At 43.3% G+C, this 15,464-nt stretch overlaps 1 protein-coding gene across 2 annotated transcripts in view; it reads right to left on the bottom strand.

Moving 5' to 3' along the window:
- Positions 1-15,464, bottom strand: part of ADCY8 (adenylate cyclase 8) — a 171,613-nt gene that overhangs the window by 24,505 nt on the left and 131,644 nt on the right. For both annotated transcript variants that reach the window (XM_081070317.1, XM_081070318.1), the window contains 2 exons: positions 10,130-10,302; positions 3,111-3,189 (listed from right to left, as the gene is read on the bottom strand). In XM_081070317.1, the coding sequence (XP_080926443.1) occupies positions 3,111-3,189; positions 10,130-10,302 (252 nt within the window). The remainder of the gene's footprint in view (positions 1-3,110; positions 3,190-10,129; positions 10,303-15,464) is intronic.

Below are 15,464 nucleotides of genomic sequence, written 5' to 3'. Positions count from 1 at the left end.
GCATCACCCGAGTGCCTGTCTTTATCAGGCCCAGAAGTAAGTGACCTCATTAATCTCTGTGGCCAGGGGGTGCTGCCTCTGCCATACATGGAAATGCCGAGGCAAAGCCCAAATATTAGGGCTGTGAGTGAACCAGGCTTCAGGTGGGAGGCCCCCGACCATCTGCTCTCCCTGTCCAACCTCCAGAACACTCACCTGCCCGGAGGAGGAGGAAGCATTGGCATCTCACTGCCACATATGTGCAAGATGAAATCTCCCAACAATTCAGTTACACAACTGCTTCCGTCACTCGGCGATGTGTCATAACACAGGCTCCCACCACGAGGCTGCTGTGTGCGCACCAGGCATCAATGGGCATTATTCAGCCCATTTATTGAATAAAAATGGAGGGCCTTGGAGTCACAAAGGGAAGCCGGTGGCAGCAGGTAGCAAAAGCCAGGAATGTACAGACTCCCTCCGGATGAACAGGACCCTGACAGATGCTATGAATGGATGACACCGGAAGTGATGTGATCCTACAGAAAGCTTCTTCTAACAGACAGACAGTGAATGGCTCATGAGGGAAAGAGAATGGACCCAGACGGGAGAGCGTTTACGTTCTGTCTGGCTTTCCTTATTGGTTTCGTGACCTCAAGTGACACGAGTCTCTGCTCCTGCCTTGGGACCAGATGGTAATAACACTTTCCCTGTTTGTCTCAGAGGCTTGTTTTCACAGTAAACTATTAATAGCTCATGATTTTTGAGTACGTATTCTATACGCAAAGCACTGAGATAAGTAGATGATAATTATAGTCTCATATAAGACTATAACAACCCTAACTTATAGGGTTACTATTTCATAGGTGAGAAAACAGACTGAAAGCTCAGTAAAGTCACCTATCTGCTAAGTGGCAGAGTTGGGATTTGAATATGATCTACCTCACTCCAAGCCTATACTGGTAACGGCTGCAGTTATGTGATTATGTAATTCCAAAGCCGTTTGAATGCTAAAAAATAAAAAAGCTATCGGGTGTCACTTAAGCACCAGCCGCTCACTGTGCATGTCTGTACTCTTACTTAATACATATTCTTAACATGATTAGTGCATCTGCTTTCCCAGGACAGGCAGAGAATAGAATAAATGATGTCAGAATGCTAGAAAAGCATTGAGGAAGGGAACACTGACAGGGCAGGGAGTAATTCCTTATGGTCCAGACGAGACAGAAGCACTTTCCTTATTATGGAACAAGGACGCTCCCTCTGAACTTGCTCTCTTAGCTTTCTCTGAGGATGTCTCACTTTTCAGTTAAAAAACCTGGGTGACAGAGTGTGCATACGTCTTTCTGTAGGATGGCCTTGTCACCGTCTGTCTTCATAGCCCTCCACTGGGCTGTCATTTCCATGTCAGCCTAAGGAGTTGTCCCCTGTAACTACTAGAAGCCATCAGACATGGGAGCCATGACCCCAGCTCTCACAGAGACTCAGAAGGACCGAAATATAGGAATTCTGGAAATGGCTAGACTGACATTTGGCTTATCGTTTCACCATAAATTCAGCTAAAATTGAAAACCAAGTCAAAGTCGTCCTGCGGGATGGAACAACACAACTCATTGTGTTGGTGTGCAGACAAGTTTCTGTCTTTCTCCAGCCGAGAGAAATGGAAAGGGTGGGCGTGGGAGACAGACCTGGATTTGAATCTAGTTCTCTCACTTTCTAGCTGAGTAGCCTTCCTGTTTTCATCTGTAAAACAGGATTGCTAATAACTACCATTCAGGGTTGTGGGAGGATTAAAAGAGATAATAGAGGAAAGTGGTAGGCACGTAGTAGGAACTTAATGTACGTAAAAACTCTTTCCCCATGTCTTTGCTTGCCAAGTTTTATTTTACTCTTTTTTGAAAATCCCCTTGACTACATTTTACCATCCCCCTTTATTACCAATAGATTATATATGTATCTCTAGGTTCTTGGGTTTGGGGCTGGTTCATCCCTGGTTTTCTCAGGGTTTGTTACCTCTCTGTTGCCATAGTGATTTCTCAGCGGTCTGTTTCTATTTCTGCCCTCTCTGACTGTCTTCCTGTTTTGTTTTTCTCCTTTTCTCGTTCCTTTTTTCTGAAGTGCTTACAAACCAAAGAAAGATGGACAGGGAACCAGAGCAGAGCAGTGAGGCCCGAGGGATTGGGCTCTACCAGAAGGAGAAAATCTCTCCAAATGACGAACGTTACCGCATTCATGGGCTAAGTTGATGGAGAAGTCCTACGGGGGACAGCAGGCGACACTACCTGGGTGAAGTGTCGTAGGATGGTCCCGTGCAGAATAATTTCTTGCCTCTCCAACTCTGGAAGGCCCTGGACAGCCTGATCCACACATAGGACACCCTCTCTGGCAGGATCTGGGGTCTGCTCTCCTCCAGGAGACTGGAGCCTTTGGGGCCAGGGGTGGATTTGTGTACAGAACTATTCACAGTGCCCATGCAGATCCTGGCAGAGTAGAGGCTCCGAGGGAAGTGGCATCAGTACAGGGGGGCACTTTATCTACGCAGGTAAATCAGTAATGAAGCACTTCCTGTACTCAGGAAAGGCAGTGAGCAAAATGCTGCCCACAACAATCTCAAAAGATTCTCCAAAACAGCCCTACTTAGGTATTACACTCTCGATCTCGTCTTAGAGACGAGAAGGCTGAGGCTCCTGGAAATAAGTCACTTCCTCAAGGCCACAAACTGCTGAGAGGCAGGGATGGGATCAGAACCATGGCTCAGTGACCCTCATTCCCGAATGCTGGTGCACACAACTTCTGTAGTGATAATTCTATGCAGGCTATGAAGTTGGGAGAGGTCCCAGTTCGCCTCAGGCAGAAAATGAAAGTTTGTTGTTGTGGGTTTTTTTTTAGAACAATGGTGTCTTTGAAAGAAATATACCCAATGGGAGTTAAACCCACATCGTTTACCAAATCATCTCCATCTGAATTTTTTTTCATTAATGTCTATATTAGGAATTGATTAGTTAAGAATCACGACTTGTTGCAAGCAGCGAACAGTCGTTCACTACAAAGAAGACTGAAGGCCTCAGAGGCCATTTTCGTGGCAACGGAAAATGCAGGGAACCGAAGGTACTTAGAGCAAAGTGTTAGATTACCTGCTGTCCGTGGTAGAACACAGCAAGGAGGAACATGGTCATCAACAGCAAGGACGCCTCCTTGGTCCCCAGGAAGTCTCTGTTGGAAGAGGAAATGCAAATGATGGTGTGGTTCCTGACAACCATGGAGGGACTCGAAGGACACTCGTTAGGACCCAGATTCAGAAATGAGTGGGAGCGAAAGATAGAAGCCCTTGTTTCCTGAGCACCCACCCGGTGACAAAAATTGCTCTGAGGGTTTTCACAGAGGCTGATTCAGAAATCAGTTGGCCCTCAGGGGTGTGAGGTCACTCGGGTCATACCTGGAGGAAGACGTTAGTTAGAGTCCAGTGTTTAGACAGTGCGCTCACATTAATAATGATAGCTGCTATTTGCAGAACACTTTCTAGATTTCAAAGAGCTCTTATACTTTCTTGTCACAAAAATGCATGTGAAGACCAAGATCCCCCCACCTTTTTTTTTAGATGTTATCCTATTTAAGAGACAGATATGTAGTGCCGAACAGTGCTGGGCAGTCCTGTTCTACGTGCTATAAGAATCAGATTCTTATTTAAGAACTTAGATTCTTATTTTAATTCTGAATTGAACACTGTTGTTATCCCCCACCCCCGTTTCAATTCTTATATCCTTTAATGAAGGCTTTGTTCCCGTATGTCTTGTCCCCTTGGAGTGAACCTCTAATATCCTATTCACAGTCCTTTGGGAGCGCAAGCTTCAGTGTGGCTGACCCGGCCTTCCCGGGCTGTCTGGAAGACCAGGCTGGAAGGGCAGCTGAAGATGGTCAGCTGTATATTTAAATGCTGACGTGACTTTCAGCCATCAGAGAAATTCAGAAGGAGGCCAGCGATTCCCTTGTTTGATTCCAAATGTTTTTTTCTCTTTTATTTTGGCCCAACATGAAGCCTTTCTCAAGACAAGCTAGGTCAGGAGGCAAAGAGTTTGGAGGAAGCGATGTTGGGCTTTGAATGTGGACAGAGGTGACTTGTGGACATGAACAGTCTCCTTGACAGGCTTCCACGGGCTAAAGAAGAAAACCCAAAATGAAAATGTTCCAGACAAATCGTCCCTATGGCGCTGTGACTTGTTTTCTATCACCTCCCGTTCTATTCGCCAAGTTTCTCCACCTCAGGCAATGCTTCCTCATCCATTCCCCAGGTGCTTGAGCCAAAAACAAAAACAAAATGAGGAGTCAGCCCTTACCACTCTAATACCCCAGTCCTGTCTGCTCTTCCACCAAAATACATCCCCAGTCCATCCACTTCTCTCCATCTCTGCCTCCACCCCGAGTATGGCCACCACGGTTTCCAGTAGCCTCCAAATGTTACCTTCTACAATCTATTTTTTTATATGGCTGCCAGAATATTTTTCATCGCTAACATTAGTTCATGCCACTCCTTTGTTTTATCGCCTCCCAATCATAAGCACATATTCTCAGAACTCACTTGGAATAACTTAACTCTGATGTGGCTTACACGCACAGTGGGGCCATCATAGATGAGATGCAGTGTTTCGAGGGAGGATAGAGTGAACATTAATATGGCTGCACCCAGGAAACCTTCGGCTTTCCCTGTTCTATTCTTGCTAGATACTAGCTGGAGTAGCATGGGGTTTAGGAACACGGGGGCAAGAACCCAGCTGCAAAGACGAGCTTCTCATCTAGCTGTATGCTAAAAGACCCTCCCAGCTTACAGAGAGCCAGACCCAGTCCAGCTCCCCAGGTAGAACAGGGATTTAGGAATGGAAACATGCTTTCTCTTGGGGAGGTATTTAGATTTATGAATTCCTAATTCCATCTGCTTTGCCTGGGAGATAAGATGCTAATAATAGATGATGCTCATTATTGTGCTTTTCTTTAGCCCCAGCAAAGCACATAATTACTGAGCATCTACTGTGTGCCAGGCACATGCTGGGATAAAGAAATGAAGGAGGCATATTGTCTTTGGCCTCAAAACACTAAAAAAAAAAAAAGAATCAAATACACAGATAATTTCATAACACGATACATTCCATAGTAGGGATACGTCCTTGTTGCCATGGAAATAGATGGGAAGAGAAAGTAGCCGGGGCTGGATATTCAGGAAAGATGCAAGAACTTAGTCTTCAAAGATGGTAAGACTCCTGGATGTGAAGGTGGGTTGGGCTCTATAGGTACAGGACATATAAACTTGCTTAGCTGGCTGTTTTACAAGCCTCTAGTGCAGGGATAATGAGTAAATGTCAGATGTCAAGTTTAAGGCTGCATACAGGCTCAGCAGGAGCGCTCAGCTCTATTGGAGCTGTCCACTACCACCAGTGCTGAAATGAACAGGTTGGTCTGTGAGCTCCGTACTGTCATCCAGCATTGTAGGGACCAGGATCCATTCATTCATTCATTCATTCATTCATGCATTCACTCATTCATTCACTCAGAGTTCTGAGAATATGTGCTTCTTTTTCTTTGGGGGATGGAGGGATAGGCATATCCTGGTGCCATTCTTTCCTCTATGTCACTAATTCTCTGGCCCCTGAAGTCTGCGGACTCCTGAAAAAAATGATTACAGACATGAGGTTTGTAACTCATGTAGACCCAGTTTCCAATATCAGCTTGCTACTGACCAGTTTGAGCTTGGACAAGCCATTTAATATCTCTGAGCTTCAGTTTGTTGCCCTGTGAAAGACTCCAGCAGTATTTACCTCCATAATTGTAAGGATTAAAGGAGCTAATCTTGGTAACATGTTTGGTTGGCATGGTGCATGGCCCATATCTCCCTCTCTGCACCCCAATAAGCTCCCAGCACATGATTTTGCCCCTAGTGGTGGTGCTTTAAAAACAAATCACTGGCACACATATTTGGAATGGGAAATGTGCGTTGTTTAGCTCCTCTTGAATGGGGCCCTAACTCCTGCTCTAACCAGCACCTCTGACATCCTTTTCTTCAGATGTGGATGACTTTTTTGGAAGTTTATCACTTAAAAGAGGAAACATAAATACCTCTTGAATCATTCTGAAAGCAATGGTTGAGCAAAAATAGAGAGATGACTAGATCAAATTCAGAAGAGAAGTAAAAGGAAATTATGAATGATCTTTGAGTCTTTCTGATGTATTTCAGGTGGAAAAAAATATGGCCTGATTAGAGACTGCAGAATATGCATAGTAAGTCAGCCAGGCCAAGGAATATCCAGAAAGAATTGTGATTTGAATTTAGGACTCTTTTTTTTGTAGCTTCTATGATTATTTCAAGAACTTCCCAAGAGAGCCAAATGGCTGACATCTGTATGAAATTATAATAATTTTCTTGATATCGGATGGCAGGAACTTAAAGGATATTTGAACTAATTTATTTGTATTAATAAAATAATTGCATTAATACTACCATCTCCCTATGTTAATAGAAAAGATGATAATTAAGTGAAAACATTGGATAATGTCATTTTCAGGGCTGTAACCATCTTTAGAGATCATCTTATCTGATGTCTCATAAAATTAATATTTGTTACTCATTACAGAAGTATTTATGCTAATTGTAATAAAGTGGAAGCTAATAAAAATTCACAAATAAAAAAATAAAAAATTTCCCCTTAATTAATTAGGCCCACACCCAGAGAAAACAATGGTTAATATTTTGAAGTCAACTAAATGTCCATAAACAAAAATATGTTTATGTTTACAAATTTAGGATTATATAGTTCTTACTGTTTTATAACCCACTTTTGCCTTAGTATATATTATGAAAATAATTCCATGTAATTACTTTTACAATGTGAATTTACTGAATCTGTTTTATTTCATATTTGTGTATCATTACACAACATATTATTATTCCTTGCAAGCCTTTTATTTTGCAGGTAGACTGAGGTCCAGAGAGGAGAAGTCACTTGCTCAAGGGTCACACAGCTAATTGGTGTCAGAGCCTGAATCAGAATTCACATCTCAGGCACCAAGTTCAGAGCTTTAGCCATTGTGCGTCTGGTGCCTAATTTTCATTTAGCTATTAGTTCCCATGTCCTCCATGAAACCCAAAATAAACCAGCCGGTTTGAATTTATCTTTTATTCTATTGCCGTAGTAATGACAGCATTTGCTAAGTGCTGATTTGGTGCCATACCTGTAATAACACTTTATATACATTGCTGGCTTTCACTGTCAGATCAACATTAAGATACTATTATTCCTATTCTAGTAAAGGAAACTGAGACTCTGATGTTGAATGATACCTTCCAGTTCATCTAGTGAATGATGAAGGCTGGCTATCAATCCAGGTCTCAGTGATGCTTTTTCAGTAACTGCCATGTCCTCCTATATATACTTCCTTGAATTGCTTGCCCACAAGCTCCTTGAAGATGGAAATAATGTCTTATTCATCTGCGAATGTGCAGGGACTGGCAAAGCCCATAGCAAAGGTATGACATTTAAGTCCAAAAGCTAATTGTGCTTACAGGATGAGGAACATATGGTTTATGGACAATGTTGAGCAAAATCCTTAGCAGTTGTAGATAGGTAACGCTGAGCTCCCTGTGAATCAATGGTATAATATGATTCCAAACGAGCTAATGTTTCTTTCAGTCATTCATTCATTTCATGCTTCATTCAACAAATATTTAATTGGACACCTGCTGCCAGATACTCTACTAAGTGCCAAAAATCTGACCATGAGTAATGGTCCTTTGTCTTCAAAAACTCTTATTCCAATGAAAGAGGAAGACGTGAAAATTAATATTTACAACACAGAGATGAGTGCAATGATAAAAAAATTATACGCCTGGATTAAAAAATGAGGAGTGATCAAAGAGGGCTTCACCAAGAAGCTTGTCCTTGAGTTGGACCTTGAGAATGATGGGTTGGAAATTGTCAGGGAGATGGACCTATCAGATGGAAATCGTGCAGAAGCCCATTTGGTAAATAGCACATGGTTTCCCATGGCTAGGATAAAGGCTATAAATGGTGACCCATGAGTTGTAGGAGAAAGATTGGAGGAGTCAGTGGGAGCCAGACCAGGGAGAGCTCTGAAATCCTTGATAAACAAGTTGAACTTCTAGCTTCTTGGAGGCAATAAGAAGGCCCCTTAGGGTTTTCAAAAAATAATGAATTGACCAGATGGCTTTGAGATTGGAGGCTGGGAGACCAGTTAAGAGACAGCAGTGCAGAGATGAGAATAGGATATTTCTAGAACAGCAGCCTTTGTGGTATAAAAGGGCATGTCTGATAATGATTGCTAGTATTAATCAAGTGCTTGCTATATGCCAGGCCATGTGCTAAGTTTCCAGGATCACGTTTGATTATCTTATATTCCTACAACATAGGAACTATTATTATCTCCACTTCACAGATGAAAAAAGCAGGGCTTAGAGAGGTTATGTCACTTTTAATTAACTTGGTCAAAATCACATAGCAGATTGATGGCAGAGCTGGGATTTGAACCCAGGTAATTCAACTCCTAAACTTGTACTCACAAATGTCATGATATAGTGCTTCCCGACAAGGGGTACTAAGGAATGTGAATCACTCGGGAGTGATAAGATACTGGGGGTGAGGGTGGCTTACCTGTTTTAGGCTCAGTGTCATCCACTGAAGTGGTGTTGTGGAGGGGTCCTCATGCGCAGACTGGGGACACTAGTCTAAAGTATTTGGGACCACCTTGATGGAGATGCAGCCAGGCTGCCTTGGGAAGGTTCTCTGTACTTTCCCAGGTACTTGACCCTGGGAATAACCAGCGGAAATGCCCCCGAACCAGTGTGAATGACTGAAGTGGTAGTTCAATCCCCGACAGCAAGAGCACCTGTGAGTGGGATCTGGGTACACAGTGACCTGTTGACTCATAATGCGGCTGATGGGAAAGGCTGAACGAGCTCTTCTGTTCCTTATTAATTTACTTCTGTTGATAGCAAAGCGTGAATCAATACCAGACTAACCAGTAACTGACCTTGATTCAGGAAGAAGCTGAGAAAAGCACTTGCACATTAGCAGCAAAGGGATTGGGTTGACGTTTACTGTCACAACCCCACTTAACAATGTCACTACACGCTCCTCCTGAAGACCTCAGAACAGAATTCAGAACTAAACTTCTCTTCTATGAAGGAGGGAGGAAGAGGAATGAACAGCTATTGATCCTGCATTGTGTGCCAGGGACATCAGAACCTTCCACAGACCCATGTGCTTCCTGTAGCCAAGACCGATGAGCTGCGTGCTCAGTGACTGGCCCCTCCCACTGCTGGCCCCTGGGAGAAAACTCCGTAATGCAAGGGTGGGGTCTGGTTTCCCCAGGGGCTGTGGAAGGGGCCAAGTGACGGCACCAGGAAGTGCATCCAGAGGGTGAACTGTGACTAATGGGAGAAAGGAGAGAGGAGCCAGCCAATTCCTCTCCCCTGCTCTGTTTGAGATGATTTCCCCCAACTCGCCACCTATCCAGAGACATTTCAACTGGCCACATCAGTGGATCTCCCAAGGTACCTGCTGAATCTCTTCACAATTCTCGTGACCAGCATAATATGGCATTACCTTGTGGTTGCCTCCCAACCTTTTCTTCTTTCCTTTCCTTTCCCTCACTTTGGCTGCCCTGGGGTTGCATAAGCACTCCAGGCTTGCCTCGGGCTCTGTTCTCTAAGGAAGCTAGGCTAGGATATCACGACTTTGCTTGAATTTTTCTATATGTCAAAAATAATACAATGCAAGGAGCAGAGAAAGTGCTCAGTGCACAAGTTCTGCTATCATTAACACTGCTACAGCCCAAGTATAATCAGACCCTACAAGTCTTGGAGCTGTTCAAGTTGAAGGAGTCATAAATTATTAGTCTGAGAGGAGACCTGAGTTACGATTTAGTCCAAACTTGAACTCGTTAATGAATCTGTAGTTAACATAAATGATAAAACGGAAAACTAGACATTTTGCCTACATTTGGAAACTCGAAAGTACCTAGGTTGAGAAATACGTTACTATGCAATCAGTCCCCAAGTTTTGATAACTCCACCTGCACCATTTTCCCAATGGTTCTACTTCCCACGGGCAGCGGGGCACCTTCTGCACGCGCAGTGGTGGGCACTCACTCTCCACTGTGGTTCAGGTTGTCATAGCGCAGGAACAGGCCCGCATAGATGGTCTCGGTCAGCAGGGCATAGATAGCAATCATGATCAGCAGCACGGCCAGCTTCAGGACGGAGTTGAGTCGCAGGAAGACCGCACAGGTCACCATGGCCAACACCCCCGTGAAGACGAAGTACTGGAAGCAAAGACCATACGTGGTCAGATGCAGCAGGAAGGTGGGAGGTTCACTTTCCCTGCCCAAGATGCCAGGAGGTCTCAGCCCTCCTCTAATTCCACAGGTCCCACTCTGAACGCATCGTTTCCTTACCATCTCCCCAACCTCTGCTCCATATTCTTTGGGGGAATCATTCACACCATTCGTTGGTCTCATCTTCACTGCCTTCCTCTTCCTCAAATCCGGCCAGCTTTCTCCTTGTACCCGTTTCTGTTTTAGTTCTTACCTACCGTTTTGGAAACGTTTTCTGGAAGCTCTGCCTGCTTCTAGCTCACCCACCCCCTTACTCCCCCCCCCCCCAGACACTAGCATTCTGGCCAGTAGTTCTAAAACGCAGATTTCATCCCATCACTCCTCAACTTGAAGTCCTTTCATTGCTCTCCGTTCCCTCAAATTACGTTCTTCTTTCTGAATAACAAAGCTCTCACGACCATCAATGTCAGTTTCCTCTCACTTTCCAAACCCCAACGTAGATTCCTGCCTCAGTCTCCACTTGCTGTTCCCCATGGCTGTTTCCCAGCTCTCCCGTGCCTCAGTGCTTTGCATTTCCAGTGTCCCCAAATCTCACCCATGGGACTAAACCTTACTCCTCCGACAAACTCAGGGGTCCTCTCCGAGAAGCTTTCAGGCATATCTCCAGGTGCTTCTGGACACTAGCTCATTCCTCCATAGCACCCTTCACAGCCCAGCACGCCCTCTGTCACCCTGTGTTAGAAGTAGCTGTTCAAAGGGTCAGTTTGGAACCACTCAAGGGCAGGATTATTGCAGCCCCCCCCCCCCCGGACACATCTGTCTTCCCCACCAGATCTCAGCCTTGTCTAGGAAGCCCTCATCTATTTCTGTTACAGAAATAGACTGATCCATTGTTCTTGATGGTAGGTTTGGATTCTTGATCGTAGTTTTGGATCCAGTAGGAAAAAAGAATAAAACTCACATTATCAAAGACCCACTTGGGTGGCAATACTTAGATCTTGGTACATATTTCCTCTTGTAATTTCCAAAATAAGGGGTCAAGATGGGAATCATCATTCCCCTTTTACAAGTGAAGAAACTGAGGCTCATAGAGTTTAAGTCAGTCGTTCAAGTTCTCTTAGGTAGGAAAACGACGACCCCAAGGACACCTGGAGACAATCTGTCCACGAAAACGTGACTCTACTGGGTATACCAGGCTCGATCATTTCCAAAATCCATCCAAGTGTTGTTATACATGGCTCTTTGTTACGAGTTGTCTCTTTGTTTCTCCTATTACATGAAGAGACAATTTCTGTATAGGCAGAGGAGACGGGTAAGAATTTCCAGAAATCCCTGAGCAACTACTGAACACATAGGTATGGACTTCTTAAGCCAAACTGACTCATTCGTGTATACTTTCAAGAAATATCGATATCAACCAATGTAGACAGCACCTGAGTCCCCCCTGAGGACAAGGACCTTTAGGGGGTGCGGGATGGACTCAGAAATGAATGACTGTCCCTGCCTTTAAGGAGTCCAGTGTCTACAGTGTCTTTGAGCTTTTGTCTCTTCCTTTCCTGGTCAGCTCAATTATGTCCTCATCTCAAATGCAACGATAGGCTTTCTTCAGCTCTCCTTTAAGGTTCCCCTTGGCAAGATTTGGATGCCTTTGTGCAAGAAGCTGTGAGGGAAGTGAACAGGGGATAATAAGTTCATTCTAGAGTTTATTTCCTTTATCCAGAGAAACTTAGAAGGTCTTCTCTTTTAACAACTAGAGGAAAGAGAAATCGAACTGAGGAATCCTGTTGGATGTTATCTGCAACACACGTGGATGGCTTTCTCAACGCAAATTGGGAATCACTTATTAGGTCAAAAGCCATCGAAAGGAGTGTGACCTTAAGCTTAAGCTTAGGAGGGCACCACAGTTAAATTTTAAAACTGTAATAAGGATTTCCTGAGTGCCGTTTGTCATCAAAGTACGCTGCTAGTCTCCGGGATCTCAAAGGTGAATAAGAGATGGCCCGGTCTAACGGAGGTCGTAGTCTGATTTGTGAAGCTGACATTAAAACGGCAAGACTGATACACTGTGGAAAGTGCTCTGCCAGCAATGTGAGCTCATGTGATGGGAGCACAGAGGCAGAAGGAGTCAAATAATTAAAACTAAGCGTGGGGTACGTATTCTGTGCCAGGTATTCCATAAATGCGTTTACAAAGTATGATCGAAAATATGGTGAATGTTTAAATTAAAAAAAATTTATTACAGGAAAAGACACATTTCCATTAATCCTTCCTAAAATACTCCCTCTCACTTCGAACACACGTATCCCATCGTTCTTGCCACTTTCTGAAGCAGTTCTGGAAGTTCCTCTTTTGTGAGTGTCTTTACTTCATCCTCCATCATGACAACGCTCCGTGTCACATATCATTTCTGGCATGGCAGTTTCTGTCAAATGAAGACATCATGGTGTGTTCTCATCCACCTTATTCACTGTACGACTTCTGGTTCTTCCCCAAAGTCAAAAGGACCATGAAAGGAAAGTGTTTCGAATTGATTCAGAACATCAAGGCAGCCACGACAAAGCAAGTAAAAACATGAAGAGGACTTCTAGAACTGCTTCACAAAGTGGCAGAAATGATGGGAGAAGTGTGTTTGAAGCGAGGGGCAGTATTTTGAGCGGGATTCATGGCAACGTGTCTTTTACTGTAATAACTTTTTTTTATTTAAACATTCACCGTAATTTTTTTTATCATACCTCTTATATGGTTTGTCTTATTTAATTCTTAAAATGACCCAAGGACAGATGCTCTCAGGACAATCCTATGAGGCAGGCACAGTTTTTATCCTCAGTGTGGAAATGAGGCTCAAAGAAGTTCAGGAAATTGCCCAAGGCTACACAGTTATAAATAAACATCAGAGCTGGAATTTTAAGGCCAAAATTTTCTGCTGACAGGTTTCTGACCGACCCCCTGTCATTCTGCTTCTCTCTCTCTCTCTCTCTCTCTAGTTCCTATTCTATACTTCATTTTTAAAAACATCTTTATTGACTTATAACTGCCATACAGTAAACTGTATCTATGTAAAACATACAGTTCAGTAAGTTTTAATATATGTCTACATCCATGAAACCCTCACAATCAAGAAAATGAACACTTGCACAAGTTTCATTGTGTCCCATTATAATTAATTCCTCCCTCCCACCCACCATCGTTTCCTCCTCTCCCCAGATTTGTTTCTGTTATTACGTGTCCGGTGTGCATTTTCTAGAGTTTTGGATAAATGGAATCATACAGTGTATACATTTTTGGTCATGCTTATTTCCCTCAGCATAATGACTACATCTTACTGCACATCTCAAGAGACCATTTCTTTCTGCTGATGAGTAATGGTCCACTAGATGGTCTGTCCAAGGTTTGTTTGTCCTTTCACCCATTTATAGACATTTGGGTTGTTTCCAGTTTGAGGCTGTTACAAAGAAAGCTAATATGAACACTCATTCTTTAGAAGTAGAGAAATATAACTTATATTTTTTAATATAAAATATTTCTTCCTATTTTTTAAACAGGAAGTTAATTAACAACAAGACACTTGACTTAAAGGGAAAATTAGGATGCATTTCTGTCAGAGTAATTTATCCCTCTTTAAAGACAAACTGCCCTACGTGTTTATTTCATTGTCTGATTGGATTTATTTTTTTTGTTTTTATAATGCAAAAAATAACTGTTTTGATTTAAAGAAGAAAAGTCTTATATTTGGGGTCTTTTAAGATTATTTAGGAAGAATACAGCGGTATATAATCTAGGGATAAAATTATTGCACACTACCCAAGCAAGACCCTTTTGATTATCCACCTAATGCTCCATGAATTATGATGTTTTTCAATCTGCTTGGTGGGGAAAAAAAAACACACACTATTTTGTGCGCTGTGTGAGAGCCAGGCACGAATCCTGGCTTTTTCCCAAGCGTGCACTGACGGAATCTTCTGTAGATCCCTGGGTTTCTCTCTCTGACAACTCTCTCCTCTCTGGTAGCATGTCCTGCAAACTCCAGCCACCTCGGTCTCTTCAGACTCTCAGCTCTATCTCCTCCAATCAGGGAGTCCACTAGATTCCATCTGGGTTCCCCCAACCTGAGCCACAGCCTGAAAACCCTCTGAAAGCAATCAAAGCTCCGGCAGACTTAATGCTCGCTTCGCGGGTTTGCTCTTTTCCAGGATCACTGTCTGTCACTGCCTGATGCCCAGTGTCTTTGAAACTATTGTTTTATACATTTTGTTTGTCTTTATTTGTTTCAGCTGGGGCGGTAAATCATTTCTCTGCTGCTTCATTGGAAATATACCTTTTCTTTTTTTTGAAGAAAAATTGCTAAACAGACTGTGGCCTCTGTCCTTTGGGTAATCTCGCATAACTATACAATATTGTCTTTTCTGCTAAAGCAATTTATAAATTTGAAGGTGTGGAAGGAATGTCCTGGCTAGATAAATGCATTATAGAAAGCACAGAGTGTGATGATGCCACAGGGTATCGAGATGGCAGGAAGTAATCTGAAAGGACTGGCTCCACCAAAGAACGAACTTTGAAAAAGGGAGCCTTCAAGGCTGGGTAGGACCTGAATACATGGGGGTGGGGAGGGGGGACATGGGAGGAAGTGCCAGGACGCAGAGACACAGATGATTGATTACATGTCTACGGGAAACTGGCTCTGGAGGGCCCTTTACAACTACAGCCAACTCGGAGTGTTCTTACAAATATAGCTCACTGTTTATTCAAATGTGCCAGAGTATACTCAGACGATAAAGGGGCTTGATTCTCAAATGAAGGTCGTTCCATCAAGCCTCCGAGAACCACATTTAGGAGTCAGATCGTGATACTGTGGGTTTGTGCATATGATTTGCATTCATTTTGCAAACCTATGCCTCTCCCTTCCCTAGGCTACTTCTGAAATCATAGTTGGAACATGGCTTTCTTCACTGTCATTTCCTGTTATCTTCACTCTTTTTTAGTATTTGGCAAGCTCCCGCTCAGAACTAAATTTTACTTTATACCATATATGAGACTGCATATGAGACTCTTATGTTTGTATTCCATCATCCAGGTTAATATGCTTTCAAACTGAGTGTCTGTTCTCATGGGGTGATGGAGAGAGGTCAAGTGCACAGATGAGGACACCCAGG

Source organism: Rhinolophus hipposideros (assembly GCF_964194185.1).
Source record: "Rhinolophus hipposideros genome assembly, chromosome: 13".
In the NCBI taxonomy this organism is placed as follows: Eukaryota; Metazoa; Chordata; class Mammalia; order Chiroptera; family Rhinolophidae; genus Rhinolophus; species Rhinolophus hipposideros.
Note: the sequence above shows the minus strand (reverse complement) of the source record. Positions and strands in the feature narration are given on the sequence as shown.